General features: G+C 42.3%; 1 protein-coding gene across 4 annotated transcripts in view; it reads left to right on the top strand.

Annotated features, from left to right (window-relative positions):
* Nucleotides 1–8,936: 8,936 nt before the first annotated feature.
* Nucleotides 8,937–19,799, top strand: part of PTPN22 (protein tyrosine phosphatase non-receptor type 22) — a 45,147-nt gene continuing 34,284 nt past the window's right edge. For 3 of the 4 annotated variants that reach the window (XM_060772598.2, XM_067468094.1, XM_067468093.1), the window contains exons 1-2: nucleotides 8,937–9,295; nucleotides 18,681–18,789. In XM_060772598.2, the coding sequence (XP_060628581.2) occupies nucleotides 9,209–9,295; nucleotides 18,681–18,789 (196 nt within the window). In that variant the 5' untranslated portion in view covers nucleotides 8,937–9,208. The remainder of the gene's footprint in view (nucleotides 9,296–18,680; nucleotides 18,790–19,799) is intronic. The other variant, XM_067468095.1, reaches the window with a different exon arrangement.

The raw sequence follows: 19,799 nt of genomic DNA, 5'->3' as shown, positions 1-19,799 counted from the left end.
TTCAAAATACTGACATTTCAAAATATATTTCTTTTTCCTGTCTGCACTGCTAGCTTTTTAAGTTTCGGAGATTACTGAGATTTGGGGGGGGGGGGGGAAACAATCTCCCCAAAGTGTATCCCTAAAGTGGTTAAGTTAAGATCAATGCCTCGGGTCTACTCCAGAGTAGAGAAATTTGAGGGGAAAGCCAAGTATCCACAAAAAAAATTCCCAAGGTTTTTTTAAATGGAGTGGGTGGGTATGGCACTCCCTTATGTGATATATCTGAAAGTGGATAATTTTGAGAGAAAAGGCAAGAAAGAACACACGTGACTTTTAGAACTGTAAGCCCCTCAAGTTTCAGAATGTTTCACTCATCCACTGATTTTGGGGGACTTTTAAAAAGTTTTGACAAAGCTTTAAGAAAAACCTACAATAGGTGTTGGCCCTGCAGCAGCAGAACCCTGGCAACTTGGGATTTTAGAAAATAAAGCACAGCACTTTACAGAATTGAATTATACTTCTAAAACCAATATAAAGGGAAGCAAGAATATTAGACTAGAATTAAAGTAGACTAGAAATTAAAGAAAGCACTTTGTAGAAAGAAATCCAAAGAGAAAACATGGAACACCCCCCCCCCATGAATCCTAAATGGGAAACCCGCCCACACGCAAAGAAAAAGGATCCTGAAAGGAGCCTAAGCGATCCTAAAAAAATCCTTAGCTGCTAGGCAATCTTGAATGCTTTTACATATATGGCACATGTAAAAGCATTCAAGAATGGACAAATTCATCTCCTAGCTCCTGTGCTACCAAGGCTGTAACCAAGGCTGTAGCCAAGGCGGGGGGGGGGGGGGGGGGCTAGGGGTTCAACTCCCTCCCCCCCCCAAATGTTTCAGGTTAAAAAAACCTGGTTTACTCATGAATTTTAACTAGTTAACGAAATCCCCCTGCTAAGTCTATGAGAAGCAAAAATTAAATGAACCCCTCCAGAACTGCAAGCACTATCACTAGCAAATTTTGACAATTTGTTCAGTCATTACTTGCAGCAAGAGTTGATATAGTGGAAGCAACCAAGTTGGCCCACCCATAACTGACAGGCAAAGCCTAAAGCATGGAAGGGATTTGAAGCCCCCCCACCCCAAATGAATACCAAACAATTGATTTAATTAAGTCTATATAAAATATAGAATGAACCATACTATTTGAATTATTTTGTGTTATGAAACTACTCTTCATGATTCGCTAATTTTTTTTCAACCCCCTCCAAATTTTTTGGCTATGGCCCTGTGCGCTACCCTCGATCTCCCTCCCAGTTTTCTGCCAGCTCACTTGTACAATGGAGGCAGGGACAACGTGACTCCTGCATTTAAAGGAAATGTCAGCAGTGTCTCCTCCCTTCTCCTCTGATAGGTGGAGGAGAGCATGTGACATACCAAATTAAGCTGTGCTGCGCAGGAGAGTTTGTTTGCGCTGGAAAAGAAGCTGACTCACTCCGACTTATATCGAGTAACCAGCTTCTTACAAAAACTCCGTTAATTACTGTTTTAATTTGTTTCTGTTGGAGGGAGCACACTGCCCTGGCTTCATAAAGCAGATCATAAGTATGGATTTATTGAAACACAGCCCAGGTCCAAATTTTTGCACAGCCCTATTGTTTTTGGTAGACTGTCCTTGTTAATGTAATGTAAATGTGAAATACACAGTTTTAGGAGTTTGGTCTTCCTTCAGTTTTCTTGACTCTTTCCCATAGAATACTGATCTCTGTAGAATCAAGCTGCTGCAACTGAGTAGTGCAGATAACCCTTGCCCTGTTTTCAAAAGAGATGTTCCAACTTATATCACAGTGTTTGGTTCAGTCTACCTGAACAGAGCCCCTTCTTTTTTTGTTTATCACAACATCATGTCCTATTAGTGGGACTGCCAGAATGAAAATGGAAGACGGTTCCTTTACTTTTAATGGTTATGTAGAAGAGGAAAAGTTAGCATGTGTTGCTTATTGCCTGAACTTTCCTCGACTACACAATTATTAAAGAAACTGGCCTCTCTCAGGTTTTCTATTAAAGAATTGGGCAGTGATTCCCAACCTGTGGTTCGTGGACCACCAGTGGCCCGCAAGAACTAAAATATGGTAAGTGGCCTCACCATTACTACACTGTTGCAAAGAGAGCAACTGGTCTCCTGAAACCGTTTTATAGTGCCAAGGCTTATTAAATATGGTTTTCTGTGGGTGAGCAGATGATGATGATTGGATGGCATATGTTCGATATCAGAAACTAGAGCTGATGTGGTCTATCGAATGCGATTTGTAAATTTATTTATTTATTATTTATTTCACAGTTTTGTATACCGAGCTTCTCAACCTCGTTGAGGGACTCAGCCCGGTTTACAGCCATAAAAACATATACATTCATTAAAATATCATATATCACAAATTACAAAACAACTTTAAAAACACTAAATATAAAACTACAGTGGTCAGTCGTCCTAATAAGATGGATCTATATCCACTTCCATCCAGAGTCCTATGGTGTTGTCTCATTCCTCGAAGGCCTGACTCCACAGCCACGTCTTCACCCATTTCCTAAATGTTAGGATGGATGGGGCGGTTCTGGCCTCCAGAGGGAGAGAGTTCCAGAGTCGTGGGGCCACCACCGAGAAGGCCCTGTCCCTCGTCCCCACCAGCCGCGCTTGCGAGGCTGGTGGGACCGAGAGCAGGGCCTCTCCAGATGATCTTAATAATCTTGATGGTTCGTAGGGGAGAATACGTTCGGAGAGGTAAACAGGGCCGGAGTCGTTTAGGGCTTTATAGGTCAACACCAGCACTTTGAATTGTGCTTGGAAGCTAATTGGCAGCCAGTGGAGCTGGCGTAACAGCGGAGTGGTGTGCTCCCTGTATCCAGCCCCCGTTAGTAATCTGGCTGGATGTAACCAAAGCGTGTACTACCGTGGCCAAGTCAGCCCTCCCAAGGTACAGACGCAGCTGGCGCACAAGTTTTAATTGTGCGAAAGCTCCCCTGACCACCTCTGAGACCTGGGGTTCCAGGCTCAGCGATGAATCCAGGAGAACTCCCAGACTGCATACCTGAGCTTTTAGGGGGAGTGTGACCCCGTCCAGCACAGGCTGTAACCCCGTACCCTGTTCGGTCTTACGACTGACCAGGTGTACCTCTGTCTTGTCTGGATTTAGTTTCAATCTGTTGTCCCTCATCCAGTCCGAGACAGCGGCCAAGCACCGGTTCATGACCTGAACAGCTTCCTTAGTGGTAGGTGGAAAAGAGTGATAGAGTTGGACATCATCTGCGTACAGATGACATCGCACCCCAAAACTCCAGATGATCTCTCCCAGCGGCTTCATGTAAATGTTAAACAACATAGGGGACAGTATTGAGCCCTGCAGGACTCCACAGTGCAATGGCCGAGGAGTCGAGCAGGAGTCCCCTAGTGACACCTTCTGGGAGCGACCCTCGAGAAAGGACTGGAGCCACTGCAAGGCAGTACCCCCGAGACCCATTCCCGCGAGGCGTCCCAGAAGGATACCGTGGTCGACAGTATTGAAGGCCGAAGAGAGGTCCAGCAGAACCAGCAGGGACACACTCCCCCTGTCCAGTTCCCGGCGCAGATCATCAACTAAGGCGACCAAGGCTGTCTCAGTACCATGTCCCGGCCTAAAGCCCGACTGTGCCGGATCTAGTTAGTCCGTGTCCACCAGGAATTCCCGGAGTTGCGAGGCCACCACACGTTCCAAGACTTTGCCCAAGTAGGGGAGATTGGAAACTGGCCGAAAGTTGACGAATTGAGTGGGGTCTAGTGATGGTTTTTTCAACAGCAGTTTAATTACAGCTTGTTTTAGGCTGGCTGGAGTCTTGCCTTCCCGAAGGGAGGCATTAACCACCACCTTTATCCACTCTGCCAAACCCCCTCTGGCTTCTTTTACCAGCCAGGAAGGGCAGGGGTCTAGGATGCATGTGGTAGGTCTCACCTCTCCCAGAACCCTGATGACCTCATCGAGTTGAACAGATTGAAACGAATCCAACAAAACTGGACAAGCAGATGCTTGAGTTACATCCTCAGAGACTGCAGTTAATGTGGTGTCAAAGCCCGCGCAGATCAAAGCGACTTTGTCCGCAAAGTACTAAGCAAATGCTTCACAGCGCGCTGCTGAGTCGTCAGGGGACCCACTCGAGGTGGGATTCAACAACCCTCTGACTACTCGAAACAGTTCTGCCGGACGGTTCCTTGCGGACGCAATATTGGCCGAATAGAAAGCATTTTGCGTGGCCTCTATTGCCGCACCATACGCCCTTAGATAAAGGCGTAGACGTGTTCGGTTTGGCTCGCTGGGCTCTTTCCTCCACACGCTCTCTAGCCATCTCTTTGTTCGCTTTAGCTCCACCAGCTCCTCATTGAACCAAGGGGCAGGTTTCGCTCGGCGACTTAAGAGAGGGCGCTCCGGAGCAATCGTGTCTATTGCCCTAGTCAGCTCCCTATTCCAGTGAGCAACCAGGGCATCGACAGAATCACCATCCAAGGCAGCAGAAACATCCCCAAGAGCCATCAGGAATCCTTCTGGATCCATAAGCCTCCTGGGGCGGACCATCTTAATGGGTCCACCACCCCTGCGGAGGTTAGATGTTGTAATGAATCTAAACCTGATCAGATGGTGGTCGGTCCATGGCAAAGGAGAGATTGACAACTCCTCCACACCGCCACCTTCTTCCCAGCCCTGACAGAAGACCAGGTCAAGTGTGTGTCCAGCACAGTGGGTAGGGCCAGATACTAGTTGGGACAGCCCCATAGTTGCCATGGTGGCCATGAAGTCCTGAGCCGCTCCTGAAAGAGTGGACTCCGCATGTACATTGAAGTCCCACAGCACAACAAGCCGCTGGGACTCCAGAACCCCAAATAACCAAACAGAATCTAAAGTTGACCAAAAATTGATTCATAACCCTTTTGGTACTAATGTTGGAGAGTGGTCCCTGGTCAAAGTGGTCTCTGGTCAAAAAAGGTTGGGAACCACTGCTCTAGGGGACACTTGGCTACAACACCAGAGCCAACTGCTTTCAGTCCATAATTGTAAACTTAGTTTGAAACACTACGCCCATCTTGCATTCTGGTGTATTTTCTGAGATAAAGGTGACTAGCAAAGGAAGCAACAAAATTAGTCTCGCAAAGAAAGAAAGAAAGAGGATTTGGTAATTAAAGAAAATGGCAAATTCCCTCCAATTGACATGTATTTTGACTGAAAATGCAAGCAACTTCTAAATATGCTGATTTTGTCCTGTTTCTCCAACCACCTGAAGATGGCCTATCTAATCTGCGCTCAAAACAATATCTTCACAGCAACTCTACAATGTAAGTTATCTTATAAACTCTAGAAATTTTGGTCAGAAAATCAACCCAAATTTCTGGGTCAAGTATTGTACCTTAACTCATAAAAAAGGAACCAGTCCCAGCTCTAAAGAGAACGGTGAAAGAAACACTGCCCTTCACTTCTGGCCTTTTTTAATGTCTGGGTTGGGAAATGGCAGTGGTGGCCAATGGGAGCCAACCCCTTGAGACTGCATTAGTGCTTTCACTTCTCTATATAAATGACCCTTAACTTCTTCATGGATCATATCAAAATCCATTATTTTGGCCGCAAAATGTATCCTCAACTTATTCATGAGGTAGGCTTATACATGTGTATATATGGTAGGCTGAGAGATCATGTGTGGCAATTTGAAGATGGATCTGCCTAATGTTAGCCCACCATGACAACCAATGCAATACAACATGAGCCCTTTCATTGCAATTGTTATATTAAAAATATATGTAGCTACCAAGTAGAGTTTTGTACAACACAGAGGTCCTACTGGTCAATCGTAAGATCGAACAAGGCATAGGGTTACAGCCTGTGTTAGATGGGATTACACTCCCCCTAAAGACGCAGGTTCGCAGCTTGGGCTCATCGCTGAGCCTGGAACCCCAGGTCTCAGCGGTGGCTGGGAGAGCTTTTGCACAATTAAAACTTGTGCGCCAGCTGTGCCCGTACCTTGGGAAGTCTGATCTGGCCACAGTGGTCCACGCTCTTGTTACATCCCGAATAGATTACTGCAACGCACTCTACATGGGGTTACCTTTGAAGACTGTTCGGAAACTTCAATTAGTCCAATGGGCGGCAGCTAGATTACTCACCGGAGCATCATACAGGGAGCATACCACCCCCTTGTTATGTCAGCTCCACTGGCTGTCGATCCAGTTCCGAGCACAATTCAAAGTGCTGTTTTTGACCTACAAAACCCTATACGGAAGCTTCAGCTGGTTCAGCGCGCGGCAGCCATGTTACTAACTGGAGCGGGTGGCAGGGATCACACAACGCCCTTGTTGTCCCAGCTCCACTGGCTGCCGATTTGCTACCGGACCCAATTCAAGGTGCTGGTTTTGGCCTACAAAGCCCTAAACGGTTCCGGCCCAAAATACCTTTCCGACCGCATCTTGGCCTACGAGCCCACGAGGACCTTGAGATCGTCTGGGGAGGCCCTTCTCTCGATCCCGCCTGCCTCACAGGCACGGCTGGCGGGGACGAGGGAGAGGGCCTTCTCGGTGGTGGCCCCCCGGCTGTGGAACACTCTCCCTGCACACATCAGACAAGCGCCTTCCCTCATGTCCTTTCGAAAAAGCCTTAAGACATGGCTGTTCGAGAGGGCATTTAATTAAGTGCTAAACAATACGGTAATGAGAACTGGAATGGAACAAGGAATATGAGACTGGCTATGATTCCACTAAGAGACGAAGCGGATTTTTAGTGTAGTCTGTAATTGTTGTATAGTTTATATGTTGTTGAAAACTGGCTTTTTTGTAATTGTCTTTTATGTGTACTGTACACCGCCATGAGTCGCCCTTATGGGCTGAGAATGGCGGTTAATAAGTGCATCAAATAAATAAATAAATAAATATACGGCTCTGGCCCAGCGTACCTGTCCGAACGGATCTCCTCCTATGTCCCACCTCGGAGTTTAAGATCCTCTGGGGAGGCCCTGCTCTCGGCCCCACCTTTATCACAAGTGAGACTGGTGGGGACGAGGGACAGGGCCTTCTCGGTGATGGCCCCTCGCCTGTGGAATTCACTCCCTGGGGAAATTAGGTCATCAACATCCCTTCTCTCTTTCAGAAGGAAGTTAAAAACCTGGCCCAGCGTACCTGTCCGAACGGATCTCCTCCTATGTCCCACCTCGGAGTTTAAGATCCTCTGGGGAGGCCCTGCTCTCGGCCCCACCTTTATCACAAGTGAGACTGGTGGGGACGAGGGACAGGGCCTTCTCGGTGATGGCCCCTCGCCTGTGGAATTCACTCCCTGGGGAAATTAGGTCATCAACATCCCTTCTCTCTTTCAGAAGGAAGTTAAAAACCTGGCCTAGCGTACCTGTCCGAACGGATCTCCTCCTATGTCCCACCTCGGAGTTTAAGATCCTCTGGGGAGGCCCTGCTCTCGGCCCCACCTTTATCACAAGTGAGACTGGTGGGGACGAGGGACAGGGCCTTCTCGGGACCAGGCCTTTGGGTAAGCTGGCAGATGGATAAAAGACAATAACAACCAGAGTAGGAAAGGACTATGACAATGCTGGATGGATTATGGATTTATGAATTGGTGAACGTTGACCACAAGATGATTTTATTGCTGCTATTGTATTAATTTGATTGTTTTAACTAGCTATAATTGTTGTTATACTGTATTTTGTATATTGTATTTTGTGAACTGTTAATAAATAGATGTTTCATAGCCCTTCCAGACAGACCTTATATCCCAGGATCTGATCCCAGGTTTTCTGTTTTAAACTGGATTATATGAGTCCGAACTGCCAGATAATCTGGGATAAGCAGAAAACCTGGGATCAGATCCTGGGATATAGGGCCTGTCTGGAAGGACCCTCATGTGAGCAACAGGGATTGTGACAGTTAAAGAATTAATTTTGAAAATGTAGAATGTATGACTTTGGAGCATGAATCAACAGTATACCAAAATAACTTTAGTGATATTTTGTCCAGAGTCTGATTCAAACATGTTGATAATTGTGTTACCTGGAACGAAAAAACCAGTTTACATTCTGGTTTTTCAGTGGCTGAACTAAAAAATGTTTGATAAAGAATCGGGGTTTGTTGTAGCTGCTTTTTAGAGCTGATGAGAATGTGTAGGAATGAGTGGTATGCTTGGACCATTGCTAATAAAACAAAGTGATGTCATGTTGATAAGCATTGCCTTGTGTCAGACCTTAAGCTCTGATGAAAACAAACCTGGAGGAATAAGTTTTGCCTTATTTGGATTCTATTTTGACAATCAGCTTTATTTTACAACATTTGCTAATCACTGACATATGCTAGCCAAGAAACAGCTGGGGGCAGTGCTCCACTTTGGCAGGGAAAGTCTAGATCTCTCACAGGATGTTTTGTGAACCAAGCAGGGGGGAGAATGAGAATTGAGTAGGGTTTTTTTTTTGCTAATTTTCCAACTGCCCTAATTGAATAAAGATTTCCAGAGGTTGTATGGATACTCACAACAGAGTCAGTGAAATAGCAAGCATTCCAGGAACTGGCTGGTCTCTTATTCATTGACCTCTGCGTAACTTTAGCATTCGAACATAAATATCTGATCGTGATGTGGCTCTCAAAAGTTCATCCCAGGCCGTGTGAAGGGGTGGTAATGTCTGAATATTTCAGAGTTTTCTGGCAAAGTTTAAGGCTAAGGCGTGACTAATGCATTTTAGGAGCAAAGCCACCTCTCTTGTGGGAACCCAATGAATGGAGAGGTTTCCTGTACTAAAAATGAGAAAACGAGTGATCTACACAAAAATTTCAAACTAGGGAAGAGGACATCACTGGTAACATACAACTCATGAACCGGTTGCCGTTGATTCCTCCTTTTTGGTCATCAAGTGGAAATTGCTTCAGAGAGGCTTTCTTCTTGGTGAGGTTTTCTTGGAGAAGACGAAGCAGTGAGTTCTCCAGGATCAATAGACACTCTTCGTCCTTCATTCATGTAAAAAGGAGGCACTAGGGCCCTGCGTGGAATGACTTTTCGAAGTTCCCCTCTGTGGGTGCCGCTATATACATACTGATTTCCTTTAGGTCTTGTGATGAACTGAGTAAACCACAAACTTCAACAGAAACCTTCCACACTGATAGTTGTTTCCACTGCTGCATGCATTTGTCATGTCCATCTTCATCAGTTCAGCTTCACCTGGTTTTACAGCATGGATCAAAAAGAAATTCTCACACAAAACCTGGAAAGGGCCAAAAGTAGAATGCTCCACAAAGCGGAATTCAGAAATGAATTTTTGGTAAGTAATGGACAACGATTTGTTTGGGTTTGATTTCATTTAGGTGAGGAAACGTGTGTCTATTGTAGTAAAATGTACTTAATTATTGCAAAACGCTTTCAAGTATGTAATAACTTAACTTCCAGCAATATTGCAGAGGGCCGGTGGTAAGTCTTTCAATTACTTGGATCTTAAGTGACCTGTTTTCCAAAAATTACACTTCCTGCTTCTTTGTTCGTGACCATATCAATTTAAGTCTAGCACTATTTGGCGTACAAAATGTTTTGTCTTATTACTCATGATTGGAGCCCCGGTGGCACAGTGAGTTAAATTGCTGAGCTGCTGAACTTGTTGAATTAAAGGTTGCAGGTTCAAATCCGGAGAACAGCATGAGCTTCTGCTGTTAGCCTCAGCTTCTGCAAACCTAGCAGTTCGAAAACATGCAAATGTGAGTAGATGAATAGGTACCGCTTTGGTTGGAAGGTAACGGTGCTACATGCAGTCACGCCAGCCACATGACCTTGGAGGTGTCTACGGACAACGCCGACTCATCAGATTAGAAATGGAGATGAGCACCAACCCCCAGAGTCGGATATGACTGGACTTAATGTCAGGGGAAAACCTTTACCTTACTTAACCTTTACTCATAACTGGGAGTGGGGAGGATGTGGACTGCATATATTGTAGAGTCTTGCTTATCCAACCTTCGATCATCATTATGTATTATCCAACGCAGTCTGCCTCCCGACCATGTTTTGGTGCTAAATTCATAACTACAGTAATTACTACGTAACATTATCGTGTATTGGACTGCTTTTTCTTTCAATATTTTATAAAACATGATGTTTTGGTGCTTAATTTGTAAAATCATATTGTAATTTGATGTTTAATAGGCTTTTCCTTAATTCCTCCTTATTATCCAACATTTTTGCTTATGCAACATTCTGCTGGCCCATTTACGTTGGATAAGCAAGACTCTATTGTAACAGGATAATAAAGTTGGAAGAGATCACAAAGGCCATCCAGTCCAACCCCATTTGGCCATGCAGGAATACCCAATCAAAGCACTTCTGACAGATGGCTATGCTGCTACTGCTTTTAAAAATCTGGAAAAGGAGGGTCCATCATCCCTGAGGCAGCTCTTACCATCAGGATGTTCTTCCTAATATTTTTAGGTGGCATCTCTCTCTGCAATTTGAACCAATTGCTCTGTGTGCTAGTCTATAAAGTAGCAAACCCCCACCCACCCACCCAAAAATACCCCACTCTGCTCCATCTTCAGACCCATTTCTTTTGTGATAATTCCCTTAGCCAGCACCAGCCCACAAGCCAAAATCTGGACGGCCATGTCATTTTAGCTGGCCCTCTCTATTAGACATCATGACTAGAACTGATGGGAGTTGTGCTACTGTAACATCTTGAAGTCTTTTAGTAGAGTTTGGATTTAGATAGCAAAGTGTGTGGATATGATGTCTGATTTTAATCTTTCATTAACTTTGGAGCCAGAAGTGCTCTTGAGTGCAATTCCCATTATCCGGAGTCTGCATGGTAGATAATCAAAGCTGATGGGAGTTGTTGTTCAATAACATCTGAGGAGCCAGACTAGGTAAAAACTAAAGACATTTTTTAAAAACTAGGTAAAAATTGCAGTTGGCTCTCTATATCTATGAATCCTCTCTCCGTGGATTCAACAGACTTTTGAAGGCAACCAAAAGGCTGATTTGACCCTAGATGAAAATGAATATGATACCCCTGGACTAGAGGGCCTGGGGGTAAACTGCAGAAAGTGAAATTGAAATTCCCTCCTCTTCCCTCCATAAAAAAAGGAATGTCTTCTTGACATAGTCCGTTATCCGCATTTCTTTCCTTTGTGCCTTTAGGACTGATTCACTCCATTGCTCAGAACACAGGGGGAAGGCGGGTAGAAGTGGAGTGGCCTTCTTCCTCTTCCTCTTCTTCCTCCTTATATAGTTGGCTAGGACAAGTAAAGAGATAGCTTCAGCAAGGAGAATGAGGATCAAGATGGAGAAAGGCAGGGTACAAATCCAATGAATAATAAGTGACAAACACCTAGAATTATGATTTTCTAAACAGTCAACTGGAGATTTAAGTTACTACAATGCTAGAAATTTTGATTCTGAAGGAAAAATAACATTTGGGGGTAATACCCTTATTTCGCCTCTCCCCCTTCAATTCTGCACTCCCAGATATTTATGGAGGAAAATTAAAATTCTTGCTAGACACTTCATGCACTATTTGCCTTTCATGTCACGTAGTGAGGAAATAACCAAACACCTAGGCTGTTTGTTTTCTTGAAGAATTAGCAGCAGATCTCATAAATTAGGATTTCAAAAGAAGGAGGAGGACCTTGAGGGCTCAAAGGTGAAAATAGCAGTGACACCTTTGAATAGAGTGATCATAGAAGAGTTTTGAAAAACACAACAAGGAAGATAAGAGAAAGGCACAGAGACTGGCATGACAATGACTGTGGGAGACAACCTTCATCTAAATAGGAACTTTTCAATGACCCTTGAAAAAACAATGGTTTCAACACTAGAGCTTCAAAGTCTTCAGATTTGTCAGACCTTTATCAGAAGGTCTTCAATGAAGAAATGGTTAATGGCATGTTTGTTTCCATGACATCAACAATTATTGCTTGCTACAATATGCAGCTATGTTGGAGTGTTTTGCACTGTCAGTTTTTAAATTAAAAATAAATATAAACACAGGTAATCATAAGCTCCTGATCTGGCAAGGAAAAATGTGATTAAACTTGTCATCCCACTTTTCAGTTGCTTTCAAAATGTCCTAGTATCTCTCTTTCTCCCTCCCAGGTCTGGTAGAATTCCGGAGAACCGTTCATAAACAATGCTAGTATTAATATAAATTCCTTCTCCGCATTTAAAAAATATATTTCAAGGGGTATAGAGCCAACCTACCATGTGCAAAGATACAAACACTCTGAAAGGCCAGGGTTAAAATTCCTGCTTAGCCATTGATATACCCAATGGATCAATTTTGGCAAGTGACACTCTTTCAGCCTTAGATGAATGGAATAGCAAATCTTCTCTGAAGAAATCTTGCTTAGGAAATGCTATGATAAAGTCATCTTATATTAGAACCAACTTCTAGTAGCATCAACAACAGCAGGTAGGCAAAATTCACTTACTGGGTGCATGCAATCTTCCTGGTCATTTTTGTGACCTCCAGAGCACTGTATGTATAGATATATGTTTTCCTCCAAATTGTCCTTTAGGGGCTGTTGAGGATACTTCCACCATGGTTCGAGGCCCCCTGGAGCCTCCAGGCTAAAGATATGTACAAAATAATTTTTAAAACTCTTCATAACCACAAATACTAGAGAATGCAGTGGGCATTTCCACCATATTTTGGAAATACCCTAGATGCTTTTAGTCCCATTAAATGACTTTTTGGATGCAGAACATGAACAAGAAATGATTTCTGCTCACTTCCTGTTCTTAGAGTAGGATTTTCTTGGCGATAAAATGACTAAGGAAGTCCCAAAATATGATGAAAATACCCCTTTGTCACCTAGAAAGTGTTTGGGGCAAAAGTATTTTCAATGTTTTCAGTGGTGATGGCACAAGAGAGTTGTGTAGTCCTCCAGGATTTCCTGGTGGGCAAGCGTGCTGCTCCCAGCTTTCTACAGTTGCCCACCATGTCTCAAAAGGTAATGTGGCCAAACCCTTCTGATCTCCCTATAAGTCAAACATTGGTACCATTTTATTTGTAGTGTGCACATCTATGAGATTGTGGTGAGATGAAAAAAATTGAAGGTCTGTCATACTGTGGGCAATTGTAGTCTATTCTTCTATATTCAAGCCACTGTTTCTTTGCTACAGACAACAAATCTTGCAATGAGAGTCACTTGAAAGAAATTTAGGCTAATCTCTCAGGAATGTTTGGCTTTAAAGGCTTCTGTCTCACTTAAGGACTTGGGCCAGATGACCTCCAGGACTTTTCCAGCTTTCTGATTCAACAGTTCTCATAGGACTGAGCATTCACTGTCTTGTAAAGAGCTTCTGACTCATCTGTCATTTTCCCCCTTCACAGTTCCTTATTCGGCTTTTTGAGGAGCAGTGTAATTTTTTTCTTGAGTCTGAAGTTATTGTAGTAGGAAGAATATGAGGCATAAGCCTTCTGACAAAACCATTCTGTAATTCAATATATTTATCCGTGAAAAATTATCTATAAAATATTTGGGGTAGAGAGGAACAGAAACAGAAATTTAGAATGATAGAATCATAGAGTTGAAAGAGTCCACACAGGCTATCCAGTCCAATCCCCTGCAATGCAGGAAAAGCACAATCAAAGCACCCCCGAAAGATGGCTATCCAGACTCTGAGCCCTTCCACACAGCCCTATATCCCAGAATATCAAGGCAGAAAATCCCACATTATCTGAGTGTGGATTCAAATAACCCAGTTCAAAGCAGACATTGTGGGATTTTCTGCCTTGATATTCTGGGATATAGGGCTGTGTGGAAGGGTCCTCTGTTTAAAAGCCTCCAAAGAAGGAGGCTTCAGTACACTCTGAAGCAGAAAGGTCTACTTTTGAATAGCTCTCATGGCCAGGAAGTTCTTCCTAATGTTCAGGTGCAATTTCCTTTCCTGTAATTTGAATCCATTGCTCAGAGTACTAGGGCATCATTCCATTTGGGAGTGGGAGAAGTGGGGGGTCTTTGTGTGGCATTTCATGGGGTTCCATCTTGAAAGAAGACGTGAATTTCCTCACCTCCATCATACAAGACCACCTCCCTGTCTAGCTCAACTAAAACAGTGATAATTGGCAGCCTGCTTAATTTCCCATCACACAGCCTGCCAATTGTCACCCTCTCAATACACTCCATTCAATGGGGTCTTCTTCTCTTCTCTTTGAATCCCTCCTCTTGAATTGTCCAGCAGATTTTTTAACATACTTTCCCATGATCTTCCCCTCTTTGAAACCCTTCACTTTTAACTGCTACCCATTTTCAGGAGTTTCTACACACATGCAATATAGTGTCCATTTTGGCCAGCTCTGGAATCCTTCCATTTCTATATATGCTTTTTAAATATTGAGTTGAATGTTTTTAACTGTATTTTTATGAATGTACTAGCCATCCCATGCCATGCATTGCTGTGGCCCAGTCTGTATATTTGCATTTTTGTGCGTGTGCATATATGTATTTATATGTGTGTGTATATTTGTGTATCTGTGTATATATGTGTGTTTTTGTGTGTGTGTGTATATATATATATATATATATAGAGAGAGAGAGAGAGAGAGAGAGAGAGAGAAAGGTGTGTGTGTAGATGTGTATATATGTGTGTATATATATGTGTGTTTGTGTATATGTATATTGTGTATACGTGTATGCTTATCTATATGCATATTTGTGTTTTTGTGTGTTTATATGTGAGCATGCATGTGTGCATGTGTATATTTGTGTGTGCATGTGTATATGTATATATGTGTGTGTATGTAGATGTATGTGTGTGTATTTGAGTGTGCTTGGATATATATATATATATATATATATATATATACGTATGTGTATGTATGTGTGCATGTGTGTGTGTGTGTGTGTGTGTATGATGATGAACACTCGTTGGCCTGATAGGTGTATTGTGTCAAAATTACGTGTCAATTCATCCAATGGTTTCTGAGTTATGTTAATCCCCCCAAAAAACCCCATTACATTTTTATTTATATAGATGGCACTAAAATTGGTATTTCAGTGAGTTGCCTTGATTTGCCGCAAGGCTGAGAAAGGCGGGCTACAAATGCTGTAAATAAATAAAGAAATAAATACATTCTGTGATAACTGAGTCCTATGCTACGGACACCCAAATGCAATCACTGGAAGCCATCCTGCATTGTTTAATTGGTTCTGTGGGGGTCTGTCTTTGAACCATCTTTGAAGTGTATAGAAACAGAGGGGGGAACTATCTGATGAAGTCCCTAGTCACCAGGGCAGCAGAAAACAAGCCTATCCCCTCTTATTTATTTATTTATTTATTTATTTACCATATTCATATACTGCCTTTCTCAACCCGAGGGCAACTTAGGTCTTCCTTATGACATCATTTCAAATATTTGAACACTCTACTTTATCCCAAGTTCTAAAACAGAACTGGGAGCTGTGAAAGGCTGAGTAGCCAATGCAACAAAGCTCTAGGATTGTATAGCCCCAGTGACAATTCTTTATGGATGTGAGAAGAAACAAATGAAAATCAAGAGAGCACCACCTACAAAAAAAAATCAGCAAATTGGCCAAGTATCCCCACAATTGCTGATCTCTCTCCCACCCAACCATTCTCTTGTCATACCTTCTCATCAATCCTGCTCCCTTTGCACACACCACCTCCTTCCTCCTCCAACATGTATCCGCTCCCTCCCCCATCCCCTTCCAGCTGATTCTTGACAATGTTGAAGGAGAATCTTCAACCAATCTTACCAGACCTGTTGAATGGATGATGAGGAGGAGGAAGCCTCCTTTCCCCTATTCACCTGGAGCCCAGATTGACAAGCATGCATCCCCCTACTCTGGCTGAGTGAGCAAGGAAACTGTAAATATTGTGTCCTAATAAGCAGGTATTTAATTCTTCTGACAAACACACATATGGCAAGCAGGAGCTATGAGCTTTCAGAGGGAAAAGAAAAGCTGGTTGTCTTTTATATGATGAGGGATCCATATACAAGCCAGTCACTGGGGAGCTCATGGTCAGAATGACAGAGGAAGAAAAGAAAGGCTGTATCTGCAGGAGTTTCAAAAGGAAAAGAAAAATCCGATGCTGTTGTTGTCTGACCTAAAATAATTCAATAGAGTAAGCATGTTATCATTATAGGAAACACCCTTTTGGACTGATGGGCATCTGCATATCAGTGCCAATCTGAGTTTGGTTTAAATGGCGTGATGTGATACTAATCAGGTCAAACCAAGGCAGGATACTGTGTGCTGGATCTGTGAATTCAGACTTAATTGTAATACATTTCACCTTGGTGTGTCTATATTTTTAAGAAAATGGATTAGGGAAAAAGAAAATATTGTCTGTTTCCATATGTGCCACTACAAAAGATCTGGAGTACATATGTTAAACAAAAGGGTTTACATCATTTTAGTTGCTCATAGCTTTTATTTGAAAGTCTATACTTCACTATGGTTACAAATATTATCCTGAAGCCAGAACCAGAAAAGATACTTGGTATCTAAGCAAAGTCACAGTTGCAACAATATAATTATTTACAGCTTTTTCCTGCTGAGTATGGTGAAGTAGTCCAGAGCATTTGACTGTTTAGACCTGTAAGATTACTAAAGCCATTCCAATCCAAGAGCAACTTTCAGAGATATTGAGTAGAATCCTTTGGATGACTTTTGTCTTTGTAAGTGGATATATATATATATACAGGAATTGGAATGAAGCAATTTCAAAGTATAGGCAGTCCCCAAGTTACAAACATCCAATTTACAAATCTGATACAAAGGAAGACTGAAACTAAGAAAAGTCAAACATGCATTTTAGACTTTAGGATGGTGGACTTCAGGAAATTTAAGGAAATACTGGGCGCAATTCAATGAACAGGAATACCAAAAGAGAAGGGAGTTAATGATGGATGGGAGTTTCTTAAAAGCAAAATACTAAAGGCATAATCGCAAACAGTGCCAGCAAAGAATAAAAAATAAGAGAAGTTTAAAGCAACTAGAATGGATGTCTAAAGAAATGGAAAATGAGGGAAATCACCAAAGAGGAATTCAAATGAATAACCAATGTATGTAGGAAAAGGTTGTAAGGCTAAGACACAAAATGAACTCAGGCTTGTCAGAGAGATTAAAAACAGTAAAAAAGGTAGTGAAATGCTAACAGGAGATAGAGAAAACTGTAGAGCTGCTCAACACCTTCTTTTCCTCAGCCTTCTCCCAAAAGGAAATAAATATTCAACCTGAGCAATATGGGGAATACGTGGTAATAGGGGATATGCAACCCAAAATAGGTAAAGAAGTAGACAAGGAATACCTAGCTGCTCTAAATGAATTCAAGTATCCAGAGTCAGATGAACTACATCCAAGAGTATTGAAGGAATCAGCAGAATTAATTTCAGAACCACTGGCAATAAACTTTGAGAATTCTTGGAGAATAGGAAAAGCTCCAGCAAACTGGAGGAGAGCAAGTCCTTATCTTCAAGAAGGGAAAAAGGGGACCCAAACAATTACCGTACAGTCAGCTTGATCACATGCTTTAGAATCTAATGTGAACACACAGAAAGGAACTTGTGAAGTGAGATTCAAGTAACTGCTTTATGTCAGTACCTCTTATACAGCAGTTTCTGGAGGCTGAACAATACATTATTTTGGAAATGTATAATTTTATCCTCTGCCTGGAGGAATAGCAGAAAGGCTGTGGCCTCACTAGAGGGAAGCATGGTGTGTGAACCCCATCAGGTGATGCCATCAGATGTGGTGACACCCAAAGTGAGGTGATTAATCTGTATTGTGGTAAACGACCTTGAGTTTTAGTATTTGGAAAAAGATGAAATATGAAAAGGAAGAGGGTGGGAGTTAGGAGAAAAAGAGGGAGGGGGATTACATTAATTTTCCTCCCTTTGTAATTTGTGGATAATCTCTAAATTTTATAACACAATACAAGTGTATCATGTAAATACTGCATAATATCTTGTCATGGAATGTTGACTTCCTTAGTCTTATCAGAAATGTTGGTAGGTAATATGATAGAAAGCTGATGGGGTCTGAGACAAAACATACCATAACTGGATTCCACAAACTGAAGGGAACTACAGTACCATGGCATAGGCCCTAGTATCTGCCTTCCCGTAACAGTTGTTTGGATTGTGTGTGGGACCTGTAGCAAATTTGTGACAACTTTAACATTCTGAACAGTATGGATGAACTCTTTGGATATTCTAGCCCTTTCCAACTTGCAAATTCACAGTAGGACTCTGGTTATGACTATTGTGATTGCAGAGCATTCAGAAGCATCAATATTGATTTGGGGGGAAAAATATTTGGCAAAACGACTGTGGCACTCAGTTACTGTTGAACAACATCCTTTTGTTTTGTCAGTAGATTAAGGATTTTCATATTTTCCAGAGACGTCTGAGCTGAATGTGATTCCACTACATCACAATAGTTCAAGGGCTGCAGAAGTTCCTTGTCAATGGGTAATTTTCTCTGGAGCCACATCAAAAGAGCAAGTGCCCAAGCCACATGTGATTTGTTTTCAGCACACAAAATTTCCTCTCCTCTGAATCCTTCCATTACAAAGTAATGATAGTGCTCTAGTTGTTGCTGTCTCAAGAAAGGCCAGTCAGGAAATAATGAGCTATGCAGTCCTGTGGTATACTATTGACATATTCTTTATAATTCTTCTTTCTGATTCAACCACAGAAACTGAAAAAGCAATCGGCAACCTACAAGGCAGACAAAATCTACCCGACAGTTACATCTGAGAGCCCAGAAAATGTCAGCAAGAATCGATATAAGGACATCTTGCCATGTAAGCCAATAATTAAATAATTCATCACCATAGTATTCTGTCATTTCATAGAACATATGAACATGGAGATATGCACTGGGAATATAGGCCCTTAATATAATAAATTGAATTTTAAGACAAGACAATTGTTGAAAGGAAATTTTCTTATCTTCCTTTTACACTACCTACTGATTTACAACAAATCCTCTTCTGATGACCATGTGGCCATCCTGAACAATATGGCATGCACTGTCGGAGATTCCTGTGTGAGTCCTGTGAGGTGTGGTGTGTGTTTGTGTGTGAGAGAGAGATTGATTGATTTTCCTCACTTCCATAAACGTTTTGCAGAGTGCTTGGACAGGAAGAAAGGATAAGAAATATTAACTTGGTGAATTACCTTATGTTAAAGTATTTTAGGATTCAAGCCACAAATGTATGAGCCAATAATCTATATAAATAAAAACGCAATGTTAGTTTGTGGGATTAACATAACTCAAAAACCACTGGACGAATTGACACCAAATTTGGATGCAATACACATATCAGGCCAATGAGTGGCCATCACTCATAAAAACACTAAAAAACACAATGGAAGGGACTTCAAAAGCCAAAAAAGCAAAAAGATGTTACAGTGCATGCACAAAAATGAGTCCGTCTGGCAAATAAAACACACAATAGCATATCCACACACTCTTCTGGACTACAGCTCCCAGCATCCCCTACACCAGGCCCTTTCGGAGAGGAGGATGATCTAAATGCACTGCTTCCAAGCTGCAAGCTTTCTTCTCCTTGGATTTCTTTGAGAGCATCCAAATCCTTGCATATTTCCAAATTCCTATTCCTGCACTGCAACTCCCAGCAATCAATTAGACAGATAAGGTAGATAAATTAGAAAGAGATTGATTGATTGATTGATTGATCAGGAGGACTGCTGGGAGTTGCAGTCCAAGAAAAGGTAGAGAAGAAAGGGGAGAAAGGGGAAATAAACGGGGGAAGGGAATAGGAAGGGAAGGAAGGAGAGAAGGAAAAAG

The sequence above is a fragment of the Anolis sagrei genome, chromosome 4 (assembly GCF_037176765.1).
Source record: "Anolis sagrei isolate rAnoSag1 chromosome 4, rAnoSag1.mat, whole genome shotgun sequence".
In the NCBI taxonomy this organism is placed as follows: Eukaryota; Metazoa; Chordata; class Lepidosauria; order Squamata; family Dactyloidae; genus Anolis; species Anolis sagrei.
Note: the sequence above shows the minus strand (reverse complement) of the source record. Positions and strands in the feature narration are given on the sequence as shown.